At 25.4% G+C, this 13,542-nt stretch overlaps 1 protein-coding gene across 3 annotated transcripts in view; it reads left to right on the top strand.

The window, feature by feature from the left end:
* Nucleotides 1–13,542, top strand: part of LOC111690216 (ABC transporter G family member 23) — an 88,414-nt gene that overhangs the window by 26,989 nt on the left and 47,883 nt on the right. For all 3 annotated transcript variants that reach the window (XM_046950129.1, XM_046950128.1, XM_046950131.1), the window contains exon 2: nt 1,868–2,999. In XM_046950129.1, coding sequence (XP_046806085.1) covers nt 2,770–2,999 — 230 coding nt within the window. In that variant the 5' untranslated portion in view covers nt 1,868–2,769. The remainder of the gene's footprint in view (nt 1–1,867; nt 3,000–13,542) is intronic.

Below are 13,542 nucleotides of genomic sequence, written 5' to 3'. Positions count from 1 at the left end.
TGAAGAAAAAAATATTTTCAAATGAATATTAAATTTAATAATACAAAAAAACTATTCCTTTTTGTTATTAAATTTCGAATTTAAAACTTATATTTCTGAGAGTCATTTACTGATTCAAGGTGCTTCCTTCCTATGTTATATATTATAAAGCATTTATATGGCAACAGCTTTTCCCAATAAAATTATGATATTTCTTTTTTTCAAAGTAATAGTTAGTTGAATTTTGTTATGTACTGAATAAAATAGAATATATTATTAAACAAATTCCTTAAATTTAAGTAAATAATCAAATGTACATTTTATATTAAAAAATGTGATTCATTCTTCCGGCTTTTGCTGTTGCAAGATGTTAGTCATGACATAAATTTTTCATAACAAAATGGGATGTGCAGCAAATGTTGGTGACACGGACATATTGACGTCTGTGTAAGCATACCCTACAGTTTTCAAATACATAATTGGCAATGTATAATTCCTAACACAACATTAAAGTTTTTCTAGTTGAAAGTATTACAGGTGACTGTCAAACTAAAACGACAAGTGATGTGACTGATAAATAATAGTATAAAGTTTTAGTATATAAAAGCATTTAAATACTGTAAATACTTTGGTTCTTAGTGGCCAAAGAATTCGATAATGCAGAATTACTATTTTGTATTGGAGGATATGTATACGCACACATTTACGCAAACACAAATACATTCAACATATTTTTGCCATAAAACAAAACCAAGAATGAAGAAAAAAGGATGTAAAATGTTTTACAATAATAATATTTGAATAAGTATGTTCATGTACAGTGGAATTTATGTATAACCATAAACTGGTCAACACATGCATTTACAAATTCGGAAACAGAAACTAAAATATAATATTAAAATATTAGAAATCTATTCAAAATTTCAATAAGACTCTCTTTCAAAAAATAACTTAATCGTTAATAACATATGAACAAATAATGATATTGAAATAAAATTCGTTTTATATATTTACAAAAGTTTTGTATATTTATCCTAAGAATTTTTTTCGGTATGTTTTCTAAATGGTCGTATCTGCCATAGTAGGTCACCCTCGGGCAATTAGTTAAACTCATATAATTCATTAATAATCGTATCAAGACAAAATTTCCAGGAATGTGTTTTGCATTTCCATATCGGCCGATATTTGGTCATAGATCCAACACAATTCTGTGCAATTGTCGTTTAGGAAAAATCATAATTACTTTAAAAATTTATAAAATGTTAATATCTATAAATATACGGCGTAGCTTATAGGTGAAGGGTATTTAAGATTAGACATAGCCGAAACTGTAACTTTAATTTCTGTTATAAAATTTTGCCTAAAATTTACAATATTTGTCGTATATTATAGTTAATATACCTTCTGAATTGTTTAAAAATCTCTTGTATTTGCTAAGTTATAAGTCCATTGAAATTTTTGGTGAAAACTTTTCTCAATTTCATTTACAAGAAAATAATAAACATATAATATTAGTGATAAAAATACAAAATTAAAACCGATATCAATTCTACACACTGTTTGATCGTTTGTAAATAAAAACTGTCCACTGTAACCATAACTGTTTATACAAAGTTACACATGCATAAAGTATTTACATGCATATGTTGTTTTGAAAACATAAACATTGAATTGAATGGAAACATTTTAACAAGAAAAATGATGAACAAAAATCCAGAACAAAAAATGGAGAAAAAATTTAACAGCAACAAAATTTTTAAGTATTTTTCTCTTACTAGGGGGAAAAAGGAAAATAAAACAGAAACTTAAAATAAAAACTAAAACAATATTCATTTTGATTACATTTCATATGCTTTATTCCGTTTTTTTTCTTTTTATTTCTTTCCAGAATATCAGCACCAGTTTAAACAAACTTTTGGTCCTCTCCATTACACTCTATCTTTGTTGCATACGAAAATATTTTTGCATTGCCAACGCTGAAAATAACAATTGAATTGGCCTGCTTAACATCAATTGCAGCAATAACTTCAACACTTGACAAGACAACATAAATGAACAAGGAGTTAAACAATCATATAAAATTGTCATAAGAAAGAGAAGTAGAGCACTAACAACAACTGCAAAATATTCATTGGATTGAAAAATACACAACAGATTCATATATTTAGAAAGTAATACGAACAAAGACAATAGTAAATGTTTGAGAGAATTTGGACATAAAGTATAAAATATCAGCAACATCATCTAAAGACACATACTACCACAATTGTCATATACACATATATATTGGCTGGAGTTATAAGAAACCTTCCACTTCCAATCTACAATATCCATAACTAAGTCTAAGTACTTGTGTGTGTATTGAGAAATATCCAAACGTGGCAGAAATAAAACAGAGTCAAAGTTGTAAATAAGCACTTTGCAACATTGTTGAACTATAGTCTTATTACATGCAACAGTAGCAATTCACACAAACACTCACACTTTAAACTTGCTATAGATATCAAGTGAGTTGCTTCTGGATCTTATTTTTAATACGCAATACTCTGTGATTTATAGTCAAATAGAACGAGAAGCAATAATAACAAGCAACCGGATAGAAGTACTACAAGCGGAAATAAAAGAAAAACGCCTCCGGATATACTCCATAACTCTCTTGTGTTTTAACTGCCTTCTTTGCTTCTTTTGTATTTAAGAATTTGAAACAATTTCAAGAACATTTGGAAATTGTAACCAAATTAAAAAAACACACATCCATACGCACACTTTATACACATAAATACTTTAAATATGGATGCTGAAACAGAAGGAGTTCAACCCGTTCAACCAGCAAGTGCTGCCTCAGATCCAGAAAATGATTTAGCTGCACGTCGTCGCCTGTTTATGTCACAGCCATCGACATTGGCCTCAAGGCGTCAACAAGCCGTATGTGTACGTCGTGCCCATAAAATGTATGGCAGTTCCAAGAATCCAAATGTTGTACTCGATGGTCTAAATATGACAGTACAAAAAGGCTCCATGTAAGTAACAAAAACAATTTAATTTTCATTATTTACACAATTGAAAAAAAAAACAAATATGTAATGCATTTAAAGGGAACTAAAGATTTGGGTGGAAAAAGAATAATAAGTTTCCTTTAGATAACATAATGTAATACAACGAAAACTCGATTAGAGAGGGGTGATGAAGTCAAAGATAAATTTTGTGGTCATATTGGTGGGGATAATCGATTGCATGTATTATCAACTTACCATCTCACACACACACACGCTGAATTTTATAGCAAACAAAACTTTGTATGAGTTTTTATATCAAATGACCATCAGTTTAGTTTGTATGGAAATTTAATAGGGGTCCCCTAATACTATTCTTTCAGTGTTTGGGGAAATATTTTTTTATAGTATTTGAACAAAAAGTAAAACTAACAAAGTTAAAGTATTTTTTATATATACAAATTTTAGCAACATATTACTACTTATTGTTCTTTGCAATTTATACTATTGTTAAAAGTTTGAGATAAAAGAGGGTCAAGAGTCTTTTTATTAAAAAAAAGGGGAACAATGTTCTGAGATTGTCGAAGGGTAGAAAAAGGTATTTAGTTTTAAATACCAATATAAATGATATATATTAGTTTATTTAATAAAAGGAGTTCAAGGAGAAAAGTAAATTTTAAGTGCATTTTTGACATAAAATTAGTTGGGGCATTTTTGTTCATATAGGTCAAGTGGCTACATTTCAGTTTAAACTAAAAGACTAACAATAAAAGGAATCCTTGTAATTTAAGTCCCCTTTCTTTCTGAAAATTTTTGATAATTAAAATACCTATTTATAGATCAAAGATTTGTAAACTAATAAAAAAAGGTCCATGATATATTAAATATGTAGAAACAAATGATTATTCTCAGTATTTGATGTTAAATTATATATATTCTATTTATATGTATTTAATTTAATACAGTTTAATGAAAACTTTTTGGATTTTGTATTATTATAAAATTTTACTGTATATAAATCTTTTTCCTTTATTTTTATTATTAATGCCGCTAAATAATTGTTAAGCCATAGTAAATCAATAAAAGTTTTTAATTATATTTAATTCAATGTTTTATTGATAACGTCATCATTAACAAAATACGTTTATTTTAACAATAAACTAAAAAGTAAAATAAAATATTATACGACCTTTTAACACAAATCTCTATTAAAGCTTCAATTAAATTTTCATTACCATGATAAAAATGTATTAAAATACAAATGTGTCTGTCTGCATTTTGATTTACTCAGCATGATAAATAACTTTTCAGTTATTTTTTGTTATACATATTTTTTATTTAGCAATTTTATATAATAATTTTTCCTAGAAAAGTAAAAATAAATCGCAAAAATGTATATAATTATTTAATGACTACAAGTTGTAATTTATAGCAATAAGAAGTAATTTGTACTAAAAAGTAATTACATTTTATTTGAAATTTGCAAATAAAATCTATAATTTGCTAATAACTTAAGACATATGTGTGCATATGTATTTACCTATGTAATTTAAAAAAGCGTGTCTTGAATTGGCTTAAGTTATTTTACAATAACTTGAGATTTTTTTTATTGAAAATTGAGTTTTTCAGAGAACCACTACTTTTCAAGCAATAAATTTAAAAATATAAACAAATTTTAATTATTACCTATAAAATTCCTACAAAATTCACGAGTTTTTGTTTCTAATAGAATTTTCTTTATATAATATAATTTTCCGACCCTGTTCGTCTGTATCTTAGTTGAAATTAATTGTTTGAAGTCCAAATCTTTAAAGCTTTTAGCAGATCCAAATTTTCAAAATTTTTATCAGACATATTTTTGAGAAATTTCTATCTAAAATCACTAAATCGATGCTGATATAAAAATTATAAACAAACAACAATACACATAGTGTTACGAATGATTCATGTAAAAAACTTGTACTATTTTTTTTAAAACATCATGGTGAAGAGAATATAAGATTCGTTACCGCCGAATATTTATTTCTTATTTATTGTTTTAATTTAAATTCAATTATTTATTGTATGTGTGTATTTCGTTTTAATTATATAAAGTATATATTTCCTTTTCTTACTTTAAATTAAGATTTTCACTTAATTTTTTGCGGCAAATATTTATTTGTTTTAGAAAAATAATTATTTTGTAGAAATTGTAAAAACAAATTAAATTGCAATAAATTGTTATAGAGGATTATAACAAAATAGATTTACAAGTTATAGTTTGCAGGCAAATAGAATTATTAATTTTAATTGATAATAAATGTTACAAATACACTACAGTAAATTAACACAACTACACATGCTAAAACTTAAGGTGGTACAATTTGTAGGAAGTAAAAATAACTAAAATTCAAATAAATATTAAAACTTATTTAAAATAATTTTTATTTGAAGGATATAAGCTCATGGTTCCTTCTAATTTCAATATAAAGTAAGAATTAAAAATTCGTTCACATTTTCAGCAACATGCTCATAGTTTTTTAGAAATATATATGTTGAGTGTATTGGAATAGTGTGTCTCCGGTGGTTAGCGTTCTTGTCTGTTAGACAGGAGGTCAGGGATTTGAACTGGAAAATGAGCTCACAATAACTGATGTAACTAACTTTAGAATATTTCTAACACTTTCCATAGAGATAACCCACTTAAAACTAATATTTAAAAAATGTGTTATTCCCATTGCCTTTCATTCTTCACATCAAAAGTGAAATAATTTTTCTAATATTTGCATTTTGCATATTAGAGAAAATCTATTTTAAAAATAATTTAAATACACTTCAAGTTTTAGTTTTATTGTTAACTATTGTTTAATTGTTATAATTATCAAATCACTATTGCACGAGTAATTAATTATTCCAACAATAATTACGGAAAAAATTCACAACTAGATTTCTGAAGTACAATTTAAAAAAAATATTAAGTTTTTTAATCCATGAACAAATAATTTTAACCAAATTATGTGGATTGTGTTTTCAACACTTTATGATCAAGTGTTTTTAGTTTTGCCATTTAAAAACTCTTGAATTAAAAACTTTATTGGCAAGGGGAAATTGCGCAATTTAAATGTCTAAAACACTATTTAGCTTAATGAAATATTTAATAAAAATAGGGAAAAAATTAGCTTTAATAGAAATTAATTAATAAACATTTTAATACTTTCTTTAAAATATTTTTAAATTCTTGTGTATATAACACATTTTTAAGTGTTAACGCAGTAAAATTTGCACTATTTAGAAACATGTTTTGAATTTTAAAATATTAAATATTAAAAGGAATGTTAAGTTTCTATTTTAAGTGACATTGATTATTTATCATCCCACACCTCTACATTTGTTTGGGAAAAAATCTACCATTTTTGCTGCAAATTGAATGTCACACAATAAAAATAGTTCAATATCATTTTTTAATACTAATAAACCTTGAAATTGTGTGAAATCATAAAAAACTGGCAAATTGAGTAATTTTAACAATATTATAATGTAGACCAAACAAAAAATAAATATAAAGATAAATAACACAACCTTATAATTTATTTACTTAATACAATTCTCAAAATTTTCCCACTTTATTTATGATTAAAACAACTTATAAGCCAATTTTTGTTCCAAACTCATGGTGACCAATAAAAAAACCTCCCACCATAAAGTAACTAAAATTATGTCTAATACAGAAAGCAAGGAAAAAATAATTTAATTGAATTGAATTAATTCCGGTGATGCTCCAACATATACAAATCTAATGAATGAATAAATGACCACAATTAACACATTAAATCACAACAAAAAAATAATGAAAATGACGACGACAACAACAGCATGAACAGAAAAGACATAAACATGACGAATAAGTGTAAGAGATGAAAAGAGCAACTCGTAGTGGAAGAAATAAAATGAAATGAAGAAAATAAATAAAACAAGTTTCTTTTTATTAAAATCAAATTGAACCAAAACACGCCAACCAACTGACAGATGCAGACAACAAACAATATAGAAAAGATTTAACCATACTTTAAGCAGAGTATTTGTTTGGTTAGTTACTTGCTGCTTCTACCGGCTGCTGCTGTTGTAGTTAAAGAAATAGCAACAGATTTTACCAAAGACAGCAAAAGCAGTCACCAGCAGCAGTAATAGCAGTCGTGTTTGTAGCTGAGTCTCAACAAAGTGGGTCAATGTCAGCTAATGGCTTAAATAAATGTTGATGTAATAAAGATGAAAAAAAACAACAGAAAAAAAGCAAAGCAAACACAAAAAATCCAAACAAAAACAGAGAAACTCAAAACCAAAAAATACGAAGACAGCATCTGTCTGCTAAAGCTTTTTTCTTCAAATAATTAGTCTCAATAGTCGTTTTGTTTTTTACCCTACTTTATTATCCGATTTCTAGGCGAAGTTCAAGGTTTATGATTTATTAAAAATTGGTTTATTAATGCCAAAAAAAAAAAAATAGTAAACAAAAAGTTAAACCAGTTTAAACTTCTCCACGTGATTGTTTCCAGGTCAATAACAAACCTTTTCGGGATTCTTAAGAGCAAATACATTTAAATAATAATTTACATTTATATAATAATTACCAAACTAATTTTATGAAAACTGAATAAATTTTTAATGAAATGTTTTTGTGAAAAATAGTTTTTTAGTTGAAAATTGTTTTTTTTTTTTATGAAAATTGTATTTTTAGTGAAAAAACGGATTTTTTGTGTAAAATCGGATTTAAAGCGAAAAAATTGATTTCAAGTGAAAAATAATATTTTAATGGAAATTTTTTTAATAAAAATTAAATTTTGGATGAAATATAGGATTTTTAGTGAAAAATTGTATTTTTAGTGATAAATGTTGTGTTATAATCGAATTTATAGTAAAGTGTGCAATTTGTAGTAAAAATAATTAATAGTAAAAATTTTTTCGGTAGTAAAGTTGTTTTTGGCTTTTTGTCTATATATCACCGACTTTACTACAATTTCTAAAGAGGGTAGGTAAACTATTTATACATAGTAATTATTCGTCTATTTTTTAACAGTTTAGATTCTAACTGATATTATAATGGAGTCAAATTAATAATTCGATTGCAATCTGTAACTGAAGTTATAAAAAATTAGAAGTTATACTAATTTTAATGTATAATTAGGAGACCCATCAAAAACACTATAATATATCAATTCTTATATGTATGGCAAAAGGAAGCTTAGACCATTTTCTGAGAGAGTTTTGTGGTTACTTAATTCGTATAAAGAATCAAAGATTCGTCTTGGATTCAACATAAATTTATATAATTTTAACAAGTGCAGTATAATTAAGTTTGCTGCTGCTATTTGTAAATATTTCATTCAGTAACAGCTGATTTAGTACAGATGGTCATTAGAGGAAACATTAAATCGTTAACAGAAGAACGCAAGAAAAAACCAAAATATTTTTTTGTTGAAGGGGAAGTGAATGACTGTTACTACTGCACGACAATGTGTTTTATGACAAAACACATGCACAGTAGTAATCAACATAATAATGTTCATTATAATAATGATGTTGCATGTGTATTTAGCTAAGTTGCATGCTGCCCACATTTTGCGCAAAAAAAAAAAAAAAACATGCACATTGCAAATTATTGCACTTGAACTGAAATACAGCAAAAAAAGAAAAAAAAAACTACTGCATATTTATAACTGACTGAAATGAGACGACCACAGTGACCGGCGGTCTGTCAGTGGTTTGTGTAAGTTTTTGAACAAATTTACTTGTTGGTTCCGTTTATTCCGTACTGGTTAGTTTAGTTCTAATTACAAACTTGTTTCGAGTCTGAGTGTTTACTGTTAATTTACAACTATATTAGTTGTTCAAATGTTGTTGTAATTATGACGTTTTGTGTTGGTTACAGTGTGATTATCTTACCCGTTTACCTTACTCATTACCAACGTCATAATAATTCTTAATCAATTTAGAAGGAAGGAGGAATGTTTGTTGTTTTTATTTTCTACTAAATAGTTGTTATTAATTTTGTTGTTGTTTACATATTTCACATGTATTAATTTATAAGTAATTTTGATTTTTTTCCAACAACATTTTTAACAAATTTTTGTTTTTGCTAACGTTAAGCATTTTTTAGGTTTCACTTTGAAGTGATTAAAATTGTTTAAAGCAAAAAAAATTGTATTTAAGCTGACGTTGACGCCTTATTAACTTGACCATGAAAATGTTGTTGTTTCAAGCATGCTTAAGTTTTGTTTATTGCTGTGTTATTTTAACGTATCTAGATACATGTGTTTTTTTTTTTTGTTATGTTATAGTCACTATAATTGTCATTAGCAACACGCGAGTTTTCTCACATTTTTTAAGTCTTCTTACTTTTTTATTTTGTTTAATTTTTTTTACGATTATGGCGTTGGAGTTAAAAGTTTAACGTATTTAATAGTTTAGTTAGAAGTTAGTTAGCTAAACTATATTTAGTTTTTTTGTGTGTAAAGCAATGTATGTTTCTGAACTTGTAAATAACTTGTTACAAACTACAAAAGCAGATGGCAAAAAAGTCCACTTTGACGGCCAACAAACAAAGTTTGATTGTTTTGTGGTAGTAATGCAAAAAAGTTTTATTTGTTGTTTAGATTTATTTGTTTATTTATAACTAAATATTTTGTTAAGTTTATTTATAACAAACAAAAAGTCTACTCAACTTTTTGTTGGCAGTTGACCATAATTTTGTTGAGTGTTTAATGCGTTATATTATTAAAAAAAATAAATATTTTTAAAATTTTTTAAAGAATTAAAAGGTTTAGTCTGCAAAGTTATGCGAAAAGGCCTTAAATTCATCTCTTTTAAAATTTAGTTTAAATTCAAAAAACTTGTGGAATATAGTAAATTATTCACTTTTGGAGTTTTTGCTTTCAAAAATAAATAGGAAATAAGTATAAATTCGAAAAATGTATCAATAATGCATACCTTGTTGAATCCCATTCCAATCGAAAGTGAAATAATTTTTCACAATACATAAAAAAACCTAAGTAACAGCAATTCAAAGAATTCACTTTAACATGTTTTAACCGACTTTTAATAAAAATTTACCACTGAAATCCTAAATTTTCTCATTTTTTCAATATTTTCTCTGTCTTAATATTTAGTAATTTTCTAAAAAATTAATTCTTTATTAAAAATTAAATTTTTCACTATAAATCCAATTTTACATTAAAAATTTAGTTTTACAAAAAAATCTAAATTTTTATAAAATAAAAATTCTAAAAATCCAACTATTCCAATAAGAATTCTATATCTCTCTAAAAATCCTGTTTTTGAATCAATATACAATTAAAAAAATACAATTTTTCTCTATAGTTCAAATTTTCATTAAAAAAAACAAGTTTTCTCTATAATTTAGATTTTTTACAAATAAATCCAATATTTATGATGAATACATTTTTTCATAGAAATCTAAATTTTAACAAAAAATATAAAATTCTTAAATTTTTCTAAAAATCCCTTTTTAATTTATTATTTAAAACTGTTATCAATAAACTTTCATTTACAAGATTTATGTTTATCAAAGATAAATTAAAATTAATATAGTTTTGTATTATTTTTGCCTTAAAAAGTAACACATACATTTTAATAATCGTATAATAAGTGACCTCTGGGAGGATTTATAATCATACAATTAATATTAAGTAAACTTGACCTTTAACTTTACAAATATTATTAATAAAAGCAAAAAAAAAAAACAACAAAATCCCTTAAGACTAAACAATATAATTGTAATTGTTATTCTAATCTAACAGAGTGTATACACATATAGAAAAACATCCCGACAGATCGCGGTGACTGTTTCGAACCTTATTTCAGAATTGACAAAGTACTTTTCGTGAGAATAAAAATTATTTTTAGATTTATCTTTGGTACTCTTAGGGACACTATAGATTCTATAGTCTATCGCTCCTATACTATATAAAATGAATGACTTTACTTCTTTTCAAAAAATGTTATCCTATGGGATTTTAAACCATTTACATGTAGATAAATATATACACAGTGTATTCAAATGAATGTATGCATGTAATAGGTAATAGTATGTGTAAACCCTATTACTAGTTGGTTGTAACATATGTCAACAATTAAAATAAGTAGATTTTTAGTGGTTTTAATGCCACAACAAAATACATATTTCTCACTTTCATTCATTCAATCATATTTATTGACATAATAATTGTAAACAGCAGCAAACTAACTTAATATAATTAGAGTAAAATTTGTTATTGTTATTATTATTGATTTAGAGTTAGAGACCAAATATTGAATGTCGAATAACAATTGAAAATAAAACAAATTTTTCAAACTATACAAAATAAATATTAGACCAATACGTTTGGTAAGTCAATCCTATAGTTGACGATACTAAAACCATGACTAGAAAATAAAATATATGCGGAAAATTATACAAGCAAACATGTATAGAAACTGTAAATGTAAATACGACATATGTACAATACTTACATATGTACATTAGAATATGCAAGTGAAAATCTGTTGAAATGTAGTTAAATAATAAATAGGAATATGAAAATACATCAATTTATATAAATATTAAACATTCATTATAACTTATTATATTAGTATTTGTAAAACTGAAAAATAAAATAAATAATATACAATTCCATTATTGCTATTCAAAAGGTGATAGTGCTCTTTGAACGTCTGATGAAGTTTATATTTAAATGAATTTCATGTATAAACTGATACTTAATAATAGAAAAATAATTGTTTGTTTAATTTACTTTGTAATTAGTGATAGTTACTTACTTACTTACTTGTATTTCAATTCGAATTCAATTGTCGCTAGTAAAAGTGTTAAAAGGTGAAAAAAAAAGTACTTAATAAATTACAACTTATATGTATACATAGTTAATATATACGCCTTAGAACTAGTTATTTTACCGATTCTTTGGTAATAGAATTATTACAAAGTTTTATTTACTCAAATTTAACTTAATATTTTCAAAAATTATTATTTATTTAATTTGTACCCAATAAGTTAAACACTTAACCTAATTAAAGTTTTTGTGTTATTTTTAACTTTTAAATTAGAAAATCCCTTAATAGCAGTAGTTTAATTTAAATTTGTTATATCAACATTATTAACCACTTTGTTATACAATAAATAGCTACACTTAAAATTTTAGTTTTCAAATAAACAAAAATTTATACAAGCAAAAACACAAACATTTTTGGAGAATTCTAAGAATGTAAAAGATAAATAAACAATAAAATATGGTTCAAAATTAAATCTCATTAAATCAATTAATACAAATACACACAGAAGCATACGTACACGCATCAGTAAGGATATTTAAATAAAGACTCATTGATACTGACAAACACCTTTAATGCATATTGTATTTTTGTCAGTAGTTAATATGACCTGATAAATATTTACAAGTATGAAATAGACAGATAGTTGAAGGGATCTTAAATTGTCGAAGTTTTATATTACAAATAAAATACAAAATGTTGGCCACAAATTTGTGTTAATTGTTGCATTGTTCAATGCATATACATTAAATATGTATGTATATGTATACCCATATATGTATGTGCATATAAATTTGTATGTATAATTTAATGTATTTATGTATAAATAGCTGCAGATATAAGAACTAATTGCTACTCAACCGTACAAACAGACACATCTTCTATATGTCAATATTTAAACAGTTGCAATTGTATTAAACTAATGTTAGGTGGTTAAAAAAATATACTCCAAAAACTAATCTAATGTATTTAATGAAATTAATGTTTTCTATACACTATAAAAAAAGCCTAGTCTATAATCTGAAGAATGGTATATTCTATAGTTCGACCAATAGACCAGCCTATAGTCTGAACTACAGTCTATAGTCTAGAAGTTCAAAATATATATAGATTATTCCTACAGAAACTTACTTCGCCAGATAATAAATTTGAATTTAAATTACTTGTGATTCTAACCAATATGACCATTTATTCATACGTTTCATTTCTAAAGGTAATGATTAGTCTTATACACATACATATGTATATGTAACAGTATGAGTAAACATATGAATGAAATAAATATACAAACAATATACAATTAAGGTATAAACAAACTAATGCCACTTTAATTATATGTTAAGAGGGAACATTTTCTAACAATATAGTGCAAACACATACACAAATAAAGCATTTCAATACATATATAAAATTTTATACATTTTACTTACAACCATGTATACATCATACATACACATGTATACATTTCTGTAGAAGTTGTGTTTACATACATGGGTGTTATGTGTTTTTGGTGTAAAGTACCCTGTCGATCGGGGAAACAGAGATCTTTATCCGGTGTAAGAAGAATGTCTCTCAATTGATTTCATTACAGTGTTTAGAAATACTTAATAGTTTGAAAAAGATATTTTTTTAAATGGACACTTTTGAATCTTTGCAATACTGTTGGGTTAAGTATGTAAACACTAGCCTATGTACATGAGAGTGAGTGTGTGTTTAAACCTATTTATCGATTTCCTGTTTATAATGCATA

Source organism: Lucilia cuprina, chromosome 4 (assembly GCF_022045245.1).
Source record: "Lucilia cuprina isolate Lc7/37 chromosome 4, ASM2204524v1, whole genome shotgun sequence".
Taxonomy (NCBI): Eukaryota; Metazoa; Arthropoda; class Insecta; order Diptera; family Calliphoridae; genus Lucilia; species Lucilia cuprina.
Note: the sequence above shows the minus strand (reverse complement) of the source record. Positions and strands in the feature narration are given on the sequence as shown.